Source organism: Trifolium pratense, linkage group LG5 (genome assembly GCF_020283565.1).
Source record: "Trifolium pratense cultivar HEN17-A07 linkage group LG5, ARS_RC_1.1, whole genome shotgun sequence".
Classification (NCBI taxonomy): domain Eukaryota; kingdom Viridiplantae; phylum Streptophyta; class Magnoliopsida; order Fabales; family Fabaceae; genus Trifolium; species Trifolium pratense.
The window spans coordinates 24,882,092-24,905,722 of record NC_060063.1 but is presented as its reverse complement, the minus strand read 5'-3'; the positions used below and the strand labels follow the sequence as shown (position 1 = coordinate 24,905,722).

Below are 23,631 nucleotides of genomic sequence, written 5' to 3'. Positions count from 1 at the left end.
CTTGGGACCTGGGAGTGTGTTCCTCTTGATGTCTGAGGTTCAATTCTCTCTACTGCCAATTTGGGTGGGATAATTTAGCTTTTTTTAAAAAAAGTTATTTATAAAATTGTTAATTGCGTAAGCCATTGCATAACCCAGCGGTTCGGAAAATAGAGAGGAGAATTCATTGTTTGCAAAGTGGCTAATCATTTGATGGAAGTGATTGTGACTTGGCACAGTGAATCTCCATGTGACGTAATGCATTACACACAAAGTCAAGGAATCTTGAATTTCAACGGCGGCTATTTTTTATTATTTCATTTTGAATACTCCCTCCGTCCCATTTTATAAAATTAATTTAACTCAACTAAATAATACTATTCATCTCATTTTGTTTTTTATCTTTTGTACGTGGGTTTCTAAATGTATAAATGTTGTCTTATAAATTGTATTTTCAAATTTATTTGAAAATTAAAAAATTAGTTTCTTGAATACGATTTTTTTTAACATGTACTCTTTTTATTGTTGAATAGCATGTCGAAGTTCTAACTTTGTTTAGTAATGAAATTTCTGCTTCTCTATAATACATTAGTCATGAATTAAATGTGTGACCACTTAAAGACTTCGAATACCTATCCACTTGAATTAATTGTTGGGAATTATTATTAGGCATTGCTAACAAATGCTTTTGTTAATGAGCTAAAAATTGAAATTGCTTTGAACAGAAAAAACGAAATGGTTTCTTTGATGGATCTGGTGCAGCTGATGATGGTGAAGATGAACGGTACCTGCAAGAATGTTAGCACTTCAACACTCAAGTCAGTAATAGCTCGAGATAAGTGTGTATGAAAATGAGTGAAATATGTGTACATGGTCGAGTGCATGTGCATGTATATATAGGAGATGACATGATGAGTAACCGTTTCATGGATCTCACTGTGTGGGTGGAATGAGTCATGAATATCTTGTGATAGGGATCATTTATCAGATATGGACAGTGCATCATAAGAATACGATAAACCTTGAGAGGGGTAATTTATCTGTTGTGTGTAATGTGTCATGAGGGCAAAGCGCCTTAGCTTGAATAACTGAGAGCACCGTTGGTCTTTATGATGCAAATGAGTTGCCAACTTTGTAGGTCTTGGTTCAATCTGGAACATAAATAAATCTAAAATTATATATTGAAAAAGCTAAAATTTGAGGTATTAATTTCACAAGTTTTATAAAATATTTTTGAATTTGAATTTTTGGAGTTACTTTTTAATCTTTACCTTATTATTACATGGAAAATGCTAACTAGTACATTTGAGACACTAGTTAAGAATACAAAAATAGTAAAAACATGTTAGAATTTATATAGTAAAACTCTTAAAAGAACCAATATAATGGAACAAGTAGTAAGAACAAGTAGTAAATACTTGAACCTCTTAACTATTTAATCATAAGTTCGATCCTCAATCGACCGTTACTGCAAAGAGATTCATCGACACTGTTGCGTAGGAATGATGGCTTTGGTTTAAAAAGAAAAACTCTTAAAATATAAAACTGTATAGTTTTTAATATAAAACTTATTTCTTTCTTGGGTAACTATTATATTGTTACTCTGCGTCATAGAATATGTCACCCCTTATCCACTTTCCACACTATCATATTTAATTTCCTTTACATTTTTTATTATCATAGATTAGTTTTCTTCTGTTTTTTTATTTTATACTATTCAATTAATGTGTTAGACTACATACAATGGTGTTTAATCCTGGGTGTTGAATCTGCAATAAACAGTTGAAACCATTGCAAGGCAGTGTTGAATCCTAACTGGCAGAGAGAGGTGATGAAAATATTAAACACAGTTGAAACCTGCTGGGATGGCCATGTGGCGCGTTTCAATTTGGTCTCCCTGGCGCGTGTTGCGCACGCGCGGACACTGCGGCTGGTGGAGACAATCACGCGGAGAGAGAAGGTCCTTTGAATAAAAGGCAGCCACATGGCTGCTGCTGATTGGTCCGGTGGATTTTTATGATTTTTATCCTTTGAACTCAATTATCTCATTGCAAATTAATTTTTTATTTTTTTATTTTTTTACCAAAATTCGTGATTTTTTTTTCTCTACAAATAGAGACTTGGTTCATTTCATTTGGACACAGAAAAAAAAACCAAATTTTTCACTATCTTAATCTATTATTATCTTTCTAATTAGTCTTTCTTTTGAAGTTTTAATCTTTTTGTAGTGAAATGGATCCCAACAATTTTTCTAATTATCCCAACAATTCTCAAAATCTCAAAATAAAAAAAAATATTTAAATAAATTTTGTTAAGTGTCTTATTTTAATTTAATTTTAATCGATAATTATAATGTTATTTAATCATAAAAACAAAAATTTAAATTTAAATAAGAATATGAAATAGAAAGTGGTGGGGTAGAGAAAGTGGTGGGGTATGGTGTTGAATATAAAAACCATTGGAGAGGGTAAAAGTTGAATGTGTGTTGAATGATTAGGTGGAAGAAAGAGAAAATGATGTGGAGTGAAAAAGTGGGTGTTGAATATTTTTTTGTGTTGAAACCATTGTAGATGGTCTTATAGACAAAACAATATACTCATCTCTGCATGTATCTTCCGTTCTGCTCCGATTTTGATAGAAAAAATTCAAATTAATTGAATTTAAGTATGAGTTTGAGTTTTATTTTTATATTTCAAAAGACGAATATTGATATCCGCTCAAATCCGCCCCACATATATCTAATTATATTTTATTTTTTTTAAATCATAAACTTTTAAATAAAATATTAAATTATATTCATATTTTTATAAGAGTTCAAACCAAGAGACTCCCAATACGCCCAATTAACTTTTCGATCTTCCAATCTAACCGCAAAGATAGTTTCTCATAATTCTATGTAAATTCTGGAAAATGCTAAACAGTGTTCTCGGGATACTGTTTAAGGAAGTAAATATAGTAATATGACATTGGAGTTTGTGCAGTCAACGACTCGAAAGTCTAAAAAATATTATTTTTTCAATTTAAAAATTTTCGTTTTTGGTTTCATTAATCAGTGTCTCGGATACACCTGTTAACATACCCTTAAAGAAGTTGAAGAAAATATGACAACAAGTTACACAACATTAGTGTCACTTTGTCGCTATTGACAAATGACATCCCTATTGAGTCAAATGATCACCTTGACAAATCCCTTTACCTACTATGAAGTCCTAAGTTGGACTCTTACTAACAAGAATACACACATGCTACTATTTCTTATGCATTCTTACATCTAAGGCAATTGCTTGTTATTGAACCACCATCCTCTTTAAAATTGTTTTAAAATTAAGACTACTTGTGCTAGGACTCTCGAGAGTGTTTTGTTTAACACTCTACTCTTCTATTCAATATTAAATTTTTAACTCACATTTGACACATCAACATTATTTCAAGTGTGATTTTTTTAATGACTCTAAAGTGTGAATCTCTCCACATTCTTAATTCAACACTAGGAACATCACTCCACTCGCTCCCTCACCAAATTGAACCAGACTCTAATACTACTATTAAAACTCTAGGGTGGGCCTTAAAACAATGGGGTGGATCATCAACCAGAGTAAAAGAAATCCAACAAAGGGTAGTGCTATATATAGCGACACTAGTTGATCACGAATCTCACGAACTAAACGTGTTTCATTTTCATAGGTTGGACAAATATTCAATTTTGTAAGTTAAAGAAAATCATGAAGGGTATTGGTGAAATTGGTCAACGGTATATCTTCGTTATGTATTCGCGAAGTAATTGTTCACGATAAGTAGCAAATGAGTACGGACATCAAAATTTTATTCAAAATTTTTAGACATTACTAGGTTTATAAATCTTCTCATTTATATGTTATTTAAGAGATACTCTTTAACCAATTTAGAATTTCTAACTCAACAAAGTAGATTATATATATCTTGTGTGATACAAAATTCATCTTAGTATTTGTTATACATACGCATTTTTTTTCTGTTGATATCATAGAACCTCATGCTATAGATTTATTCTTTAAAATATCAAGAAGGAAAATATTCTATATTTGATTTTAATGGTTGCTATCTCCTAGTCTTGACTCTTGAATCTTGAATTATGTACAAAAGAATGTGTTTCAAGAATATATTAAACTCATAATAAGAAGATAAAGTGTCTAAACAAGCTTATTTTGGATTAAGCTTTCCTAAAGCATCCTTGTCTTGTTGTTTGAAAATTGACAAACGAATTAATGCGTAAGCTAATGATAGCTGCATCTTGTTTGGTTGGTTGTAGTTAAATCTTGCCCCTTGTATTTGTTACTAAACCATTGGTTTTTTTTTCACATAAACAAAGAAATTAAATTATTGTAAAAAAACTAAAAATTAAATGTTTTTTAACTAATATTTACTTTCTTATTGTATAAAAGAAGATTAATATACGTTCTAATTACTTTTGTTGCAAGTGGGCCAGTCCAATGGCATATTCTTTGAGATATGCCCAATTTTGGAGGGATATTTCAACAAAAAAAAGTAAGAGATTTAGACCAGTGGATGGGAATACTTTCTGAAGAGCTCTTTAAAACAGCTCCATATATAGTGGTAGAGGATTTTTATAAAAAACATTGATGTAATGTTGGTCGCATATATATGTTTCCTTTTGAATTTTTTTTTTTTTTTGGGTACATAAAGAGGGCAACAAGCCCAAATAAAGAAAAAAAAACTATGAAATTAGACGAACATTTCTAGGCATGCAAGTCCCTGAAATGTCATCAAACAAGATACTCTGCAGCTCCCTCGATGGGGCCTCTAAAACAATGGGAAAAAAGGAATCATTTGTTAGACTATATGAAGCTAACCAATCAGCACATTTGTTGCCTTCTCGCAAGGTATGGTTAACCTGAACATGCCAAGAAAGATTAATAAGATCTCGGATTCGACGAATCAGAACGGGAGTAGCCCCATTAATCTGGCAATTATTTGTAACCATGTCCACTAGCAATTTAGAGTCACTTTCCACAATTATATGTGAAAAACCTTGGCGTCTAGCTATCTTTAACCCCTCATACATTCCCCACATCTCAGCATGAAGAACATCACATGTTCCGATCTTTCGAGTATAACATGTTCGCCATTGACGGTCGCAGTCTCGAATAAGGCCCCCCACATCCTGCAAGATCCAAGGACTCCTTATAGGCTCCATCACAATTAAGTTTAACCCAACCTCCTTGTGGTCTCTTCCAGCCAATGTAGATAGTGTCCATACGTCTCGACCCTCTTATTAGGTGAAGATGTCCAACCCTATCAATAGCTTGAACCAAATCAAGAATGACCCGAATAGGATCAGTAGGCCGATGAAAATCTTCCTCAAAAATAGATTTGTTCCTCCAAGTCCAGAGATTCCAACAGGTCACCATGAATATAGATCGCCACTCCTCTTTGCGTATTCCATACACTTGATTGGCGAGGTTCTTGAAGATCCAGTCCCTACAATTCAAAGAAAAGAAATTAGTAATATGAATTGAGGCAACTAACTTGATCCATACCTGGGTTGCGTAAACACAATCTCGCAAAACATGTAAAAGTGTTTCGTCACCATTCCCACAACTAGGGCAAATGGGTGAAACTCCAATCCCCCATTTGCTTCAGCGATAGTTAGTTAGGAGACGTTCATGTGCCGCTATCCATATGAAATTTTGGAGTTTGTGGGGACCCTTCCAGTCCCATATCTTTTGCCAATCCCCTTCAATATGGTTTAAATTTTGACACTGAAGTTCATAGGCGCTTTGAACCGTGAAGTGGCGAGTGCTAGTTCCTTTCCATCCAAGAGAGTCAGGACCATCAGCTTCCATGGGCGCAGGAATGGCCAACACCTGATTAGCCTTGTCAGGGGGTAAATGTGCCTTTATGAAGTCAATATTCCAGTGACCATTAATCGTCACGACATCTTTGACAGTGAGAGTTGTGTCAACAAACTGTTGGGTAGCATTCAACATCAGCGATGAACCACAAGGAGCCCATTTGTCCAACCAAAAATTTATATTTTTCCCATCTCCTAGTTGCCACACAGTATGGTTCTGGAACTGGTCCCAAATGCAAGCAAGGGATTTCCATAGAGGGGAGTCGTATGGTTGAGAACTAATAGCATGTCGGAGATCCTTTTTCCTACCATACTTATTGTAAAGGACCTTACACCAAAGGTTATCAGGTTTGTTGATCATGTTCCAAAGAATTTTCATAAGGAAGGCATTATTCATTTGATGAGGACTTTTAATCCCGAGTCCTCCAGCTTTCTTTGGCAAGCAACAAACATCCCAACTAATCAGATGAGGTCTACGCTTCTGTTCAGTGTCTCCCCACAAAAAACCTCTCTGAATTTTCTCCATCTCATCACAAAGAGTTTTAGGGATCTTAGCATATTGCATATGATAGTACGGTATAGAGCTCAACACAGATTTTGTCAGAGTAAGTCTACCAGCAAAACTCAGACATTGATGTTTCCACCCACTTAACCTGTTTTGCATCTTGCTTATAATATGTTCAAACTTCCCTCTTGTTGTTCTCCCGGGAGCAATATTAGCCCCCAAATACTTGCCAAGACTATCAACTTGTGTGAATCCTGTATGTTGCAAGATGTCACCTTTGAGCTGTTGGTCAACATTTTTGGAGAAAAATATTTGAGTCTTCTGATTATTAATCCTCTAGTTTCCTTTTGAAATTTTGTTAGTGTATAATAGACATTGGGAATATATTGTAGCACTTTATATTAAAAGAATTTAATTACTATATTCATTACATACAGGGGCGTCTCTGAGTTTTAGGAGACTCTGTGCAAAATTTAAAAGTGGCCCCTTAATAGAAAAAATATAATTTTTTTAAAAAAAAAATTATCGATTTAAATTGTATATAATATAAAAAAAAATCATTTTTATTCTTGTAATCATATAAATTATCAATATTAAACCAATTGCATTAAATCAAATAGAACAAGAAATACAAAATAATTATCTTTGTATATAATGTCAAAAAAGAATATCTTAATCTAAGATTAAATTTTATGCAAAGATTAAAATGGACTAGAACTATATTTCCGAGTATAGATAACTAATCAATTGATACTCATATGATATTTTATGAACATTAATAATATATAACTATTATTTTAGGACCTAAAATTTAACCTATTAATATATATCTGATATTTTATGGGTATAAATAATATATAAGTAATATTATAGGACCTCAAAATTTTCAGTTGAGGCCCTCAAAATTTTGAGGCCCGATGCCGTCGCACTTCCCGCACATGTGTGCAGGCCGACTCTGATTACATAGAAAATATTTATATATCTCTCGTGAACTTAATTAGTTCAATTGGTAGGAACATCACATTATATGTGCATGAGCCATTATATTTTAACAAAATTAAAAATGAGGTATTTTTAAAGTTCATACTAGTATTTTAACAAAATTACTAAACTATATTTTATCATTAATGTTATTTTTCATACATTTTATAAACAAAAGTGTTTATTAAATTAATATAATCAATTTTCTTTCGTATTTTTTAAATTTATAATAAATTCAATTAATTCACTTAATCTTCGTTGAGAGAATATAGGACATGTTTGTTATAGATTTTTTAAAAATGGATTTTTATAGTGTTTGTAAAAAAAAATTACAAAGAAATTTTAAAAGCTTCAAATGAAAATTTGGTTTGAATAGTTATTCTTAAAATGTGATTTTAGGTATTTGATCATTTTATTGGAACTTTTTTTGGATATCAAAATTTCAAAAAATCACTTAATTTTGAAGCTATTTCAAATAGATTTTCATAAAAATCATTTTTGAAATACAACTTTTTAAAAAAATTGTGATTTTAACTATGTTTTGATATTCAATAATGTGTGTTTATGTTATATGATGTCAAAATTAGTGTTTCAATTTAGGAAAAACGAATATAAAAAAAAACTTGTAATATTTTGAAAAACGATTTTAGAAAATCTATCTTAAAAAATACAAAGAAAAAATCTATTTTTTTAAAGCTGAAACAAACAATCCCATAAATTGTAGATCAAATTTTTTTAATTTTAGTTTTGAAAACAGTAGAATATGAGGTCTTTTATATTAAGTAATTAATTTTTTCAGTATTTTTGAGGCCTAAAACGATGGCCTTGTTTGCCTTACCCCTGAACCTGCCCTACTACAAATGTAGTATGTGAGAGTAATTATCTGTGAGACAAGATTTAAATGTAAAATCTCACACACACACACACATACATATATCATTTTTAAGGGGATAAATCATTTTTAAGAGTCTCATTCTTGACCTTAGTGAAGATTGAAGAAAACTAAAACAAATTGAACTGAACTTAATTTTTTTTTTTAGAAAGCAAAATTTTTCAAGAGTAAGTAATGCACAAGATGTACAAAACCCTGTTAGAAAAGGTGCAAGTACAATTGATGTCCTCCCTAGCTAAAATCAAAATGCTGATACTGATAATTCAAAAACACATATTAAGCTACCAAAGTTACAAGCTCACATATATACCCAATGAGACTAAGTCACACACCAGTCCATGGAAGGCAATAAAAAAATAAATGGAGAACTATGCTGAAGGATTGGTCCGAACCTCAACCCTGCATTATTGCACTTGCAGCGACATTCCTATATATATAGCGTCTTAGGATCTCGGCGTCTTGCCACAAAATAACTCTCGGACTTCAGAAACAAAATTGCTTCCGTCCCGAGACTGTTTGACAGAGACTTTATGAGATATGACTAAGAACAGCGTATATATACAGGAAAATGAGCACAGCAGACCCACCTAAATCGTCTCAACACCTGCATTATGAATAGAAGCAAAACCAGCAGACAAATAACAGATTCACAAAATATATGGCACAAAACACAGCAGGCACTAAACGATCTTTAGGCCACTATCAAGCTACTCCAATACATTCTCGTGATTTTGTACGCCACGAATTTAAGTCGCATACGAACCCTTTGGAACAGCCTCTAAGAATTCTCCATGACATAATTTTAACCTCTTCCATCAGATTTTCCCACTCAAAAGCCAAAGACACCTACATGTTCATGTCCTAAAATGTTGGTAATTTTCATTCCTTCGTTGCCACCACCAATTAGAATTTGCAATCCACTTGTTCAATGAAAGTTTGCACACACAGATACTTTATTTTATTTTATAAACAAAGTGCAAAACTAGAGCTAAAGAATAGTAGCATCATTGGCAAAATGTAGCAAATAATATTTATATATACAATACAATAGTAATGCGAAATACACTTATATTTTTTGGAATACTTCACTGTATACAACATTCTTGGTACTAGTTGACCATTCACCATAATCATCAGCAATCAAGACTTTTAATCCATTTAGAGACTTTACTCTAGACACGGCAACATACAACTGATCATGTGCAAAGACAGAACGTGGGAAATACAATCCAACATGTGACAAGGTCTGACCCTGACTTTTATTAATAGTCATTGCAAAACAAAGTGATAATGGAAACTGTAGACGTTGAAATTTAACTGGGATACTTCCATCTGATGACACCAAATTCATTCTTGGAATGAAAACCTTATCTCCAACATGATTTCCAGTAATAATTCTAGCACCAATTACATTCACTCCTAACTCATCAACAATAAGCCTAGTTCCATTACATAGACCCGATGACAAGTCGATATTCTTCATCAATATAACAGGAACTCCTCTTTTCAAAATCAATTTATGATTAGGGAGTCCTGAACATTGAATCTCATTTAAAAACTCAGTGGTCAACCAATAATGATTTACACTAGCATCCACATCAACCTTACAAACTGAATCACAACTAAGATATGTCTTCTCTTCCCCGGGCATTAATGACATAACAAAATTATTCACCTTTTCAACAACTTCCAATGTTGGTGCAAGTATAGCCCTATCCTCAAAGAACTTTGCATTAAACAAATTATCAAGAAAATTTGGATAAGTTGCTTCCACAATGTCTTCAATAGGATTAACTGACCTTTGAATTAATATGTCTTGAAACATTTCAATAGTAGCCTCACCATCATTATCTTCACCTAATTTTCCATCTCCTATGTTTAAAATCCACTTGGCAAACCTTTTAATATTTTCATTTTCCACATCATCTGAAGCAAATTGTAACCTCATATTTTCTGTTAATTTCAAAACTACGCAATGTTGCCATAATCGAGATGAGTTGATAGTTGCATGAACAGTATCAGCACGACTTCCCTTAGGAATAACCGGCAAAATTTGTCGAAAATCACCGCCCAAAACAACAGTTTTCCCACCAAAAGGTCGATCCATACTATTTGCACATTCAAATCTCATGATATCCCTTAGTGTCCTGTCCAATGCTTCTAAGGCCCATTTATTGATCATCGGAGCTTCATCCCAAATAATTAGACCTGCTTGTTGCAACAATTCTGCCTTCACACTTCCTTGTTTTACATTACAACATGAACTCTCATTCAACACTAATGGTATTGCAAATTGAGAATGTGCGGTTCTACCTCCGGGCAATAACAAAGATGCAATGCCACTGGATGCAACATTAAGAACAATCTTACTTTCTGAACGAAATCTAAAGGATAAAGCTCTCCATAAATAAGTTTTACCGGTACCTCCATATCCATCAACAAAGAAAAAACCACCTGATTCCCCATTAACAGCATTGACAATACAATCATAGGCAGCCTTCTGAGAAAAATTCAAGTTTGAATAATATTCTTTATGCTTGGCGAGCATATCAACCTTATCGTACATTAATTCATTCGCCAACAAGATATTTTCAAACACACCTAATTCTGAAAAATCCACATATGGCATACAAGCATAATCTTTTAACGTTTTCCCATTCAAACGCAAAAGTTTCTCGATCTCAATCAAACATGAATTTTTAACACTTTCAGGAGAAGCTGTGAAATCTGCAAGGGAAAACCAAGTTAAAAATTAAGAAAATATATAACAATATAATAAATTATAAAATTGTTCTATAAAAATTTCATATGACAATATCTAAACTTCTACCTTTTCCATTCATAATCCCATTTGATAAGATTTCCCATGTCTGCTCCCAAACAAACAATGGATCACTCATTGAACTTGTCAACAACAAAATAGCAAATAATTTCCGCGAATGAAATCCAGAACCTAAGGCTAATACTTCCTTAATACCATTAATAAATTCTTGGTCATCCGCTAACATACGCATTGCACCACATGCTTCTCGAAAAGTGGGATAAATATGACCGTCAACAGTTCTAATGTCCTCATAACTTGTGCATCCCACTTGAACATTTAGCAACAATCTCAAATAATACAGGTTTCTAGTTCCAGGAGGAACAAAGTTCAATCTTCCAATTGACTGACCTTGTTGGCGAGGTCGCCATTCCATTTCATCTGATGAGAAAACAAAAAACATTGGAAACTCGGCATATGTTAACTGTCTGCCCTCGATATATTTCTTATTTGCATCCATCCAACTGAGAAACATTGTGCCTTTGTCCTTAGTTCTATCCACAACCTCATCTAGTCTTTCTGAATCACTAAAAATGACATTTTGTTGTCTCGGTAGATGAAAAGTGAGTCGTTGTACTGGAGGCCATCGATAATGAATATCAAAGGCAAAAATTCTCCAAACAGACTCACAAGGTGATAAATACCGACAATCATAATATTGATTTATTTCATCCACACCATCCTTATCGCGAGCATTAGCTATCATCGTCACCTTGTCAACTCCTTTATTAATATGTTTAAACAAATATTTTATACTGTTAGACTTATTACAATACTCAATGTTAATGTGAGCCTGATACTTCATCAACAGATTTGGATTATAAGGAACGACACTTCTATTATCCAATATAGTGTCCTTCTTTATAATAGTGGCCCCTGAATCTTGGCGTTTGTATATCGGATACCCTTTTTCATCAATTGATGTTTGCGTCGCAAACTTTTTTGGGTAAAATTTAGAGCATCTACCATCTTTCATGCAAGGTGAATCCTGATGACTAACACCACACGGTCCATGTACCATGAAATTACTAACAACTGAGTACAACTTTGGGAACAACTCCTTGTTTGGTATCTCTGCACATATCTTCGAGTCTACCAAACTCATTGTATTCAACTTATCAGTTGAATCCAACCACAATAAAATGTGTGCATGCGGTAACCCTCTCTTTTGAAATTCAATCGTATACATGCCTAGAAAATTAATTTGACAAATCAATAAGAAAAATAAATATAACCAAAACCAACTTAACATTATCAAAAATATACATTAGAGAAATAGTAGTACTTACTTGCTATCACTTTCCCAAAAAATTCGCCCTTTTTGAAGTCGGCCATCATATCGTTTAACTTCAATTGAAAAACTCTGCATGCAATATCTGGACGATCATTTACATGCATGCCTTTTTCATGAACGAAACGTTGAATTTCTAACCAATTTGGGTTACATGTCATTGTCAAGAATAAATCTGGATACCCAAACTTGTTACATACGGCCATTGCATCTTGACAATTGTTAAATATGTTTCTTCGACCACCAACAAATGAACTTGGCAATACAACTCGTGATCCTATGGAAGATGGTTTCACATCTCCGCGATTCACTGCTTCCTCAATTCCACTAAGAAACTCAGATCTAATTTTTCTTTGATTGGATCTGATGAACGACAACCTTTGTGATTCAATTATCGAATAAGAGTCCACAATAAATTGTTGAAACAATCGTCGACTTTTAAGAATAATGGACTGTTCAATCTCTCTTTCTTGAATCCTAAAAGCAATGAATTCTCTCAAAGACACAGGCACTCTCTTTCTAGTGATTGAGTCCAAATAAGATATGGTCAAAGGAATTTTTTCATGAAAACCATCCTCTCCATACGGAAATAACAATGGATATTGTAAAGGCATATAGCTAGCATGAAATTCAGGTATTCTTTGTAGTTGACCATTTTGCGAATGCAAAATTATGTCTTTACCGGTATCAGAGGAATCACAATCTCCTACAATAAGAGCAGCAAACTCATCCATTGAGGGAATGTTGTTTGCTCGTTCATTAGTAGACCGGTGTCTAAGAAGACGTAAGGTAACTTTCGCATTTTGGGTTTGCTCTAAACAATCTCTTACACGTCGATAAGACTTTGCCACTACATTGTACTCATCGACCATTGCTAATAATTGATTCACCAATGACCGATATCCGAATAAGCTGAAAATAAAAATAAAATAAAAAGAAAGTTACTTATTTTGCATGTAAATGTTAAATATGCTTGGATCTTATCCCCAAAAGCTAGCTCAAAGGGTGAGGTTGCCCTCACATATTTATACACTTCACATCCCGGGAACCTAAGCAATGTGGGACTTCAAACAATCTCAAACAACACAACAACACATTCAACAGTAAATACAATGGAGAAATTAAGTTGAAATTTTGAACTTCTTGGGAACAAAATGTTAGTAAGATTCACACCTTGTTTCTCGCTTTTTAAAAAGCGGTTAAACTCCATGTACTCAGCCAAGGGATCAGAGGGAGCCTCTTGAATTTGATCATTGTTCTTTGTTGGTTCTATTTCTAAATTCATGATATAAAGAAAAGGTCAGTGTAGATTGCAGAAACAGTTTTTTGCATAGTTAATATAATAAATCAAAATCTTGTTTTTACAATTTAAAAACTTAAATTTAAGTATGTTAGCTAGAAACATTACACATAAACTTAGACACTACAACAAATAAATTTCTTTTTTTACAATATAAAGAAAAAGTAAGTGTCAAGACAGTTTTTTGCATAGTTAAACTTAGACACTACATTAATTGTTTCGTATTCCATTGTAGAATGTCAAAGTCTTTTAAAAAAAACGTCGCACTAGTTAAACATACTAAAAAAGAAAACAGGTGAAAAAGTTAAGGGTCATGTTAACATGTGCACCAAGGGCATATGTTAAGATTCTAAATATAGAAAATTGCATTTAATGTTAGAAAAAAAATTTAATGTTTAAAAAGTTAAATGCACAAATTTTAATATATTATTTCTACTTTTGCTTTCTTAACATGTGCCTTTGGTGCACATGTTATGAGAGATCATAACATTTTACATTATAAAAGTTTTGAATGCACAATTTACGAAATAAAATTTCTATATTTATATCCTTAGCCGGGACACTGTTTAGCATTTTCCTTAAAAAAAATCCGAGGACAAATTATAATAAAAAAAGCTAAACATTTTTTTTAGTTTAATATTCAATTTTAGCCCTTTTAATACAATGGAGGATAAAAAAATGGAATAACAATAAAGATTGTTCGGCGGTGTGGAGGAAGAAGAGCGGTTGTGGTGTTTCGCGAGAGAGGGAGAGAGAGAGACTATTGAGTCAGAGAAAATAGGGAAATGGAGCTGAAACTTGTGGGAAGATGAAACAAATTTTTAGCTATATTTTAAAGATTTTAATGGACATGCTACGTTGGTGTAAAATATTTTTACACAAACCTTTAATAGAAATCTATTATTCCTCTACATCATATTATTAATCTGGGGTGTAATGGGATGATTTAGCGGAATATATATAGTTAATATTGAAAATATATAGTTAATATTGAATGAAAGTGTAAAATTATTTTACACAATACATGTTTTATTTTCTAAATTTTTAATATACAAATACACGTGTACCCCTATTATAAAGTTGAACTAAATAAAACGGTCACTACCTCCTATATGGTGTCGTGTATTTGTTGCAAGATATATATATATATATATATATATATATATATATATATATATATATATATGTTTAAAAACTTAAAATATCATTTATGCGGTTAGTTTTTGTGTTTCTTTTTGTCAAATAACATAGTGACTTAAATTTCATCATGATTTTAAGCTCAATTTTACAGAATATATACAAAGTTTCTATCAACTATAAGCTAGATTTACAAAGACTCGTGTTATTTCGTAGAGTAAAATGAACATAAATTCAATATTGCTAAATCTATTCATATGATTCGATGAAGAATGAGAGCAAATTATGAGAAATTTTTTAAAAAATAAATGGGGAAATATAACAATTACCTGACCCTTCAACATCGGTGGATGGATTATCGATTTTACCATGAATCTCGCCTAAGAAACCAAAAATAAAACACCATGAACAACTAAGATATACACAAAAGTTGAATAAACAATTTTTATTTTTCTTTTACAAAAAGAATAAACAAAAGTTGGCAACCCAAATATCATGATATTGAGAATGCTCACCAAAAATATCACTTCTTCTAAGTTTTTTCTGTTCTGGCGGATTGGTTGAGGCTACAACACAAACTCATGAAAATATAATATATAAATATTGTACTCAATTATTTTGAAAAAGAAAAATTAAGTGAAACATGACATAAATTCATACACAAAAGATAATCATACATTTAGATCCGGATACAATTCTCTGACGCTTGAGAATAATTATTTTCTTCCTCTCCCATCTCCTTTTAGCAGCTTCCATATTGGATGAAGTAAGCAATTAAAGCAAATTAAAGAAATGTTGAAAAACTTTCACAATACGGCACAAATGGTATGGAATGAGCAATGCAACATGTATAGATATGTGTGTGTGTATATACTAAAATTCAAGGTTGTCAGAACCGGACCGGTCATCGAACCGGAGAGCTTACTGGTTCAAGGTTCGATTGGTTGGACCGGGGTTCAATCGGGTCGGACCGTTTTTAATTAAAAATATATTTTTAATTAATATATAAATTGTGTAAAAAAAATTAACATATAAATAATTACTCAGTATTCCTTAGTTTCACACATTAAAAAGATTAAATGTCATAAAGTCAATATAAAATAAAAACTTTAGTACATTAGACAAAATTTTCCAAATTAAAAATTACATAATAAACTATATTAATTATTTATGCCAGAAAAAATTATTAATTATTTATTGAAAGTTTTACTGTGTGGATCTTATACTTACTATTTGTTTTTATCCTATTCTTATATGGAGGCCCAACCCAAAGTATTGTAAGTTAACCCTATTATTGCTCTTGCTTAATGAAAAGTCAGCAGCCGCCACCTTCATTGCTCAAACTTCATCTCTATACAACTACAACCAAACTAATCACTGCATCTCTTATTTTTCTTCTATCTTTTATTTATGGTTCTTTATTTACTCTAAATCTATGATTCTTATTCTTCTTCAACTAAATCAAACCGGTCCAATTCTCTAATCTTCTTAAGCATTTTTTCTTCCTAATAGTTTAAAGGTTGGTTTGTAATGTACTTTCTTCTTCTTCTTCTTCAACCGTGGATGCAGAGATTAAGTAGAAAGCTGAATTTTTTTTTGCAGAACCGCTAAACCGCACCGGCCGGTCCAGCGGTTTGTTCCGGTTCGGCGCCGGTCCGAACGTTTTTTTCCCGGTTCGTTTGAAGTCCGTTTTTCAGGCTAAACCGAACCGCATGTAAGCCCGGTTCCCGGTCTGACCGGTCCGACCGGCCGGTCCGGTCCGGTTCTGACAACCTTGCTAAAATTATTAGGATGAAAGAAGAATTAAGAAATAAAAAAATAAAATATGGAATGCAGAAAATCATTTTGTAGGTTTGTGACATCACATCAAATATTTTATATTTTATATGGAACAAAGGGTAGGCTGTAAAACATATATTCCTCCGGTCTTATATATAAGAAGTTTTTTTTTTTTTAGATTTATTGTAAAATTAATGTATTTAGACTATAATATTGTCTAGATGCATCAACTTTACAATGAATCAAAAATATAAATTTTTTCTTATATATATAAGACCGGAGGGTGCAGATAATAGGAAGCACCGCAAGTAATTAGTGATATTATACTCTTGCACATTTATTGTAATTAGTGATATTTTTTCTCACAAGTTAAATTTTTGGCTTTATGAGATGACCAATGGTGCCTCTTCAATTTTGTTTATTATAGGTTTATAATATGTTTGGGGTTGGAGGAATAACATTATTTTTAAGGATCAATATTGGCTTATTCGTGGAGAAGACTTTTGTCTTACATGTTGAATGTATAACTTATCCATGTCTTGGGATACATTTACATTCATCACATTTCTTGACACATTTGAGCCCTCCTGTGGCGAAGGTACTCTCCAACTGAATGTGGATGATAGTTTTATAGAAGACTCCTTTTGCTTGGGGGTTGGTGAGGTTATTCGCAGTAATGAAGGTGATTGTGTGGCTGACTTTTCTCACTATGAAGTTTATGGTGATGATGCACTGCTGGCTGAATTGCGTGTTATCTAGATGAGACTTGAATTTTGTTGCAGCAAAGGTTAAAATAACATATTTGTAAGAGTGATTGAATTGTTTAATGCAAGACGAGATAATGCATTACACGCCTATGCTACAAACATCTTTCATATACACGCGTATTTTAAGAAAAAAAACTTGGAACTTATGTTTGTTTCTTTTTCTTTTTATATGTTACTTTGTAACACCACAAAAAAAAAATACTCTAATATGAAACAGAAATTATATTTAAACATTAAAAATTTATCGTCAATTTTTTTTGGCATTAAAATTTTCGTCTAAAAGCTATTCAAAATTGGTTGTACAAATATCTTCTCTGTAATTTTATTGGTTGGAAATATATTTTCATCATATAATTATTTAGTATATCAAGTCATTTATTTATATTGAGCTAAGAGTTAATGAGCAGGAGGTTCAGAGTTCAAGTCCTGACAAAGCAGAAAAAACTAACATAACATTGTAATACTAACGACTAACATTTCTTATAAACAAAGTCATTTATTTATATTTTATTATTTTATAATAAATACAGTATAATTTTTGAATTAATTTTATCTACGCGTACTCAACAAAATTTAAGCATACCAAAGAATTTTGGTGAGTTCTACTCTATTCCTTGCTAATTTAGGGGTATTTTCCCAACAACAAATAAGAGCAAGCCACACAAATAGATTAAAATGTGGATGTGGTACCCATAACTAACTTATAATCAATTTTTATTTCACATGCATATAATTTGTTTTTATTGATTGATGGGTAAATATCTTCAAATTATCGAGGGGTAAATTAGAAAGAAAAAAAAATTGCATTACTTTTCTCCATATATAGAAATACTATTCAAACCAATTAGTGGCATGACTTTCATGCACCGTTTGGTATGATGGAAAGAAAGTAAAAGGAAAGAAAATTACGGAAATCAATGAATGAACTTACTTAGACTAACTTTGGTCAAATTCATTCATTGATTTCCGAAATTTTCTTTCCTCCCATTTTCTTTCCATAAAACCAAACTTACTGTCAAATCATCATGATAATAAGATGGCAAAGTAAATTCTTGGATTTAATCTAGTAAAAAGAAAAGTCTTAAATTTAATCTACATAGACTTGACATCATCCTCCGAACCTAAATTTATCTTATAATAAAATAATAATCTTTTTTATTGCAAAAAATAAATAAATTTATCTTATAAAATAAAATATATAAGATGGCAAAGTAGCCCAAACCCCACATTGTTACTTTAGAAATGATGTGATGCACAATATTGTTCACGTTCACGCTTCTGCCTCATATATGCACAAACACTGTTGCTTCATGATACACCACCTACAGATTCTCACGCATGTTATGAACTAGGGTGTTACCCGTGCTTCGCACGGGTGGATTAAATTTAAAATTAAATTTTTATAATATCAATGATAAGAATTTTGGGAGATTAAAACTTAGACTAAAATTATGATGTATCATTGAAAATATTTTTGTATAATTATTTTATGATAAATATTTTGACTATTAGAGATGACAATGGGTAAGGTATGGTAAGAGTACTATGATACATATTCTCATACCCGCACGTTGAAAAAATACATGTCTCCATTCTCATACCCGTTTGGGTAACAACCTTTGTACCCGTGTCCAGGGACGGACATAAGGGGGGGCAAGTAGGGGCTGAGACCCCCCCCTCTTGTCGTATTTTTTTTTTGATACACTTGTTCTAGATACATATATACACATAAATTGATATTTGAGAGATGTGTTTAAAGATTAGTAACTACCTTTTGGTGCAAAACATGTACCCACAACATAGTAATTGTAACAATTTACTTTAAAATATTTTGATAATATATATTATACATTACTAAAGTCCAAATTTAATTAAGTTAGTTCTGATTATTTGCTACAAGTGAGAGATTATTTTCTGCTATGAAGATTGTGAAAAATAGGTTGAGAAACAAGATAGAAAATGAATTTCAAACTAATTATGTGAAAACTAAAGTCGATCCATCAAATTTCTTTAGCATGAGCAGAGTATCCCTCCACGGCCAATTGGTAAGAAAATGTAGATGGCAAGAAGAGAAAATCAAAGGGGATTATGTCTAGAATGCTAGATCAAATTTTCAATGTCACAAATATGATTAAGTTAAATCTGTTTACATGTTAAATTATTATTAACCGAAGAATAAAGATTTTATGCATATATTTCTGCTCAACTTTGTGCACTGAGAAAATCATGGTATAGTGCAAATTTATGATAGTGTGCTTGGCAAGCTACTCGTGGTCTTTTCTTCAACTATAAGAGCTCCACTCATTTTTTATTTATTTTTAAATAAATAATTGGGTCCATTTGCACTTCAGTACTAATAGTACTATGTGTTGGAATGACAAGTCTAAGTAAGAGTTTCACATTGAATGGAAAAGATGTTAAATATCATACAAAAACTACACCGGTAGTCAATGTTGTCACTGTGTGTATGTTTGTATTGAAGCGAAGTTTGGAAGAATCACCGGTAACTCATTCTGATTTTAGCAAAAACTACACATTAAAGTTTAAATGAAACCGCAGTGTCACTGTAATTTATCCAAACTCGTCACCAATTCAAACATACAATTTTGTGTTTCCTTTCATACTATCAACGAATTCCCATCACATAGGTATGCTGCTTGTTTAAGCTCAACAATTAGCAGTAGCGGCTGCCTTCTTGCTAATTGCCATCAACTGTGTAGTCAATGTTCCTTCTGCCTTCTTCCTAATTGCCATCAACTGTGTAGTCAATGTTCCTTCCTAAGTTAGAAGAGAGAGGAATGTGCACAAAGAGTTTACCTACCAAATAAATTTGATACATATTATCGATTTTTACATAATGTTAAGACAAGATGGCATGTTAACATTCAAAAAACATCAAAGGAGCAAAGAAAATTAGACAATTACAAACATGAATTCTTGACCTTTTTTTTGTCTAAACTCCTCAATCTGCTATAATTAACCAATGAACAAATGCAGGCTCAACCGTTACTTCTACGCTTGGCATCCACCTTTGATGGAGGGGGAACCGTTCCAAAAACCTTATCCCAGAATGGTGACGTGATGCCAAAGCCAAGGATCTGGACCCGGTAGTGATGATTCAAGTGGTACTTCTGCAAAATAATGAAGGAACGATTGCCTATCTTTTTAAGGCTTGCAAGATTTAGATAATTGCTAATGCATCATATAGAAAGTGCAACAGTACAATAGTATACAATGTCATATTCGGAAAAAAAGATGCATGCACCATCATATACTGTGTAGAAGCTGTTTATCTTTAACCAAAAAGGCCACTCTAGTTACCAAAGAAAATGGGAAGAGCTAATTTTCTTTAAAATAGTTTAGAGAAGATCTATACATTGGGTGATATTTTTCACTATTGGGTTTAGTCCAGACTTCTAATTCCGGAATAAAAAGCATACTTTGATCAATGAAAAGGCAAAAATATTTCTGAATATGCCTACATTGAGAACCAAACAGCATTTACTCCACAAACTTGAGATATAGATTAGAATTCTCACTTTAGCAGTGTGGTTGCCTGCCACCTACTCCTGTTTCGACCGTCTTTAGAGTCCGTTCGACATCTCCTTCTCGACTCCTATATGCATAACCAAGGGATCTTTTGTCCATTAGATTATCAATACCATTAGAGTCAGATAGTTCCTGATAAAAAGTAAAATAATTTACTTAATAGATTTTAAGAAGCAAACACCCTCCAATACATCTTTGGACAAATATGAAGAAAAAGAATCTTAACAATTTTACTGGACACAGTGTCTTAATTGTCATTTTGCATCAATATTATTAGCTAAGTTAGTGTAACAAACACAGTATCACAAAAATATTAATCATGTATGATGAATATGAAGAAATAATAACCTCAGTTGATTAGTGTGTGCAATATTCTTTAAAGTTGTTCATTCTGGCAGTGGTAGTTTTATTTTCTTAAGAGCCAGGACAAGAACTTGCATCAATCTTCATATTTAAGGATTTTGCAAGTAAATTCTTGTAAGCTTCCCTGGAAGGGGAACACACAACTGAGTTTTCCTTACTTTTAGCCCGTTCAGTCAACATGGTGACAAATAAATCTACTCAAGCAATGCAAAGAAACTTGATTTTAGCCCAACTGGTGACAAATAAATAAAACATTCAAAGGTCAAAAACTTGATTTTTTATAAACAAATTCAGAAAGAAAATTATCAGTTTATCCACTCACATACCACACTAAAAAAATAAGATAGCAAGAAACCATTCAGCCTACTATTTTGGTTGATTTTTAGCCCAACCGGTGACAAATAAATAAAACATTCAAGGGTCAAAAACTTGATTTTTTATAAACAAATTCAGAAAGTAAATTATCAGTTTATCCACTCACATACACAATCGGCTGTCGCCGGAAGGAAGAGACTCGTCGCTGCCACAACCGTTCATCGGAGGCAAAAGCACAACTCGATCGTCACTGGAAAAAATAAAAAAAGAAACACAAACCAACCAACACAAAATAGAAAGGCTACAGAAAGAACAAATTTGAATCAACTGCACAAACAAGTCATGCAAAAGATGTATGAAAGTAAATAAATATTCCACAAATATGAATACTATGAACAAAATGAAAACATGATTAAGAAACATACTGTTAACTGCAGTCTGAAACGAAAGTTAATCTGTAAAAATTAAGAAAACAGGGTTGACAAATTCTAAAGTATGGTAAGAATGCTTTGATCACATGATAAAAACAATCAAAACAGCAACCTTAAAAGAGAATGGTTGTTAAGCAAAACTCACCTTGTATGCACAAATAGGTCGGACATAAACTCCTCTGCAAAAACAGGGCAAACATGAAGAAATATGAGAGTAATGAACACACAATAAAACTGTAAAAATTAGAAATAAAATAAATATGAAGAACAAATCAGGTCATAACAAACCAATGAAACAAATCTGGCAAGAACCTGTAGAATGAAACAGGGGAAAAACAATCAATATTCAATTGGGATTTAGATTAATGAAGAAATCAAACCTACCAGCCATTTGAGAGAATACAAAAACGAAAAAGAACAACCACCACAAAAGAGAGAGCGAGACGGAATGAAGGAGAAAGAAATCAAAACCGTTACATATGGGCAAAACAAATTGGAAACGAGACAAATCAAGCACAAAAGCAAACCTTCTGCCAAATCCCTTTCCGCCTGCATCCGACACAAAATGGAAAGTATTCCGACAAATACCTTTCCGCTGAATCCAGACGAACGTAAAACAAGCAAGTGGGCGAAAAGCTTACCCAAACCCATCCATGTAGCAAATTGAACGCGAAAGAAGACAAAGGAAATTGAAAAGGAGATCAAAAAGGAAATCGAAAAGGCATTAAATGTATCAAAACAAAACAGGAAAAGGAATGATAAATTTTGGGAAAGTAACAATGCAAGAAACAAAGCTTCCCACTACACGAAACCCCCACGCAGCAGAACAAAAGAGAAAAAGGGAATCGGCATGGAAGGGAATTTGGAACGGTGAACAGGAGTAGACAAACGAGAAAAAGGGAATCGGCACGGAAGGAAATTTGGAACGGTGAACAGGAGTAGGGAAAACCCAAATATGCAATCTACAGTGGCACATTTGGCCAATCCTATTGTAAGTATTATTGATTACTTTCACGCAGAGATTCTTTTGTAAATCTGCTCAATGCAGAGATTCTCAAATGAAAAAAATCTAAAAGCTTCTTTATACAGTACAGGATAAATTTTCTCTAACTTTATTCCGGGAAAGTTATATAACTTCCAAACATTGTCAACCATTTGATCATGTAAATGCACCAGATCTTGCCACGTGTAACCATTTTATTTTTAATTTAAAAACACTGTATATCCTGCAACCAAGCTCAAGCTTTCATCGCAAACAGATTCTCAACGTCAACATCTTCGACCCATCGTCGACCCACCGTCCACCATCGATCGCCGACAACTGGAAACACATCCTCCACCTCCGAACCGCCGCTGCTTACTGCCGTCAACCTCCCCCACAAGTGTTAACTCTATGTTTGCTCCCTTCGCCGCTGTCGTAGAGCTTTGTCATCCACACTTCCGATGCCGCCGTAGAGTTAGGTAGCTTGGTAGTTTCTGCATAGTAAGTGCAATATATGAAAGAGGTGATTTGAAATTGGCTTTAAAGAAGATATGGACACGTAAATTGATTCAAGAGGTATCATTAGAAGACAAAGCACATGACATCTCAATCTAAAGACAAAATTTAAGGCTTATCATTTGAGACCGATAAAAGTTCATTAAGTAGTATTAGGAGAAATTTGAGACTT

The 23,631-nt window shown here is 32.8% G+C and overlaps 2 protein-coding genes across 44 annotated transcripts; both read right to left on the bottom strand.

The window, feature by feature from the left end:
• Positions 1-9,259: 9,259 nt before the first annotated feature.
• LOC123887025 (ATP-dependent DNA helicase PIF1-like) lies at positions 9,260-15,607 on the bottom strand. Of its 2 annotated transcripts, XM_045936298.1 has the most exons (6): positions 15,273-15,377; positions 15,087-15,137; positions 13,494-13,595; positions 12,319-13,232; positions 11,039-12,220; positions 9,260-10,935 (listed from the first exon to the last, which is right to left on the bottom strand). In XM_045936298.1, exons 4-6 carry the CDS (start codon positions 13,190-13,192, stop codon positions 9,275-9,277), a joined length of 3,717 nt encoding a protein of 1,238 aa, XP_045792254.1. In that variant the 5' UTR covers positions 13,193-13,232; positions 13,494-13,595; positions 15,087-15,137; positions 15,273-15,377; the 3' UTR covers positions 9,260-9,274. The 2 variants fall into 2 exon arrangements, with proteins under 2 accessions (XP_045792254.1, XP_045792256.1); XM_045936300.1 differs by lacking the exons at positions 11,039-12,220; positions 12,319-13,232 and adding an exon at positions 15,435-15,607 and having other exon boundaries at positions 15,273-15,323.
• Positions 15,608-19,685: 4,078 nt separating this feature from the next.
• Positions 19,686-23,012, bottom strand: LOC123884822. Of its 42 annotated transcripts, none has more exons than XR_006800957.1 (8): positions 22,489-23,006; positions 22,250-22,273; positions 22,107-22,140; positions 21,956-21,985; positions 21,697-21,780; positions 21,201-21,447; positions 20,843-20,984; positions 19,686-20,434 (listed from the first exon to the last, which is right to left on the bottom strand). XR_006800957.1 is itself a non-coding variant. In XM_045934040.1 (8 exons), the coding sequence occupies exons 1-5, from the start codon at positions 22,610-22,612 to the stop codon at positions 21,267-21,269; spliced, it is 405 nt and encodes a 134-aa protein (XP_045789996.1). In that variant the 5' UTR covers positions 22,613-23,004; the 3' UTR covers positions 19,686-20,120; positions 20,246-20,434; positions 20,843-20,984; positions 21,201-21,266. The 42 variants fall into 42 exon arrangements, 14 of the variants coding, with proteins under 14 accessions (XP_045789996.1, XP_045789997.1, XP_045789995.1 ...); XM_045934040.1 differs by lacking the exon at positions 21,956-21,985 and having other exon boundaries at positions 19,686-20,120; positions 20,246-20,434; positions 21,201-21,409; positions 21,701-21,780; positions 22,489-23,004; XM_045934041.1 differs by lacking the exon at positions 21,956-21,985 and having other exon boundaries at positions 19,686-20,060; positions 20,246-20,434; positions 21,201-21,409; positions 21,701-21,780; positions 22,489-23,004.
• Between the last annotated feature and the right edge of the window lie 619 nt (positions 23,013-23,631).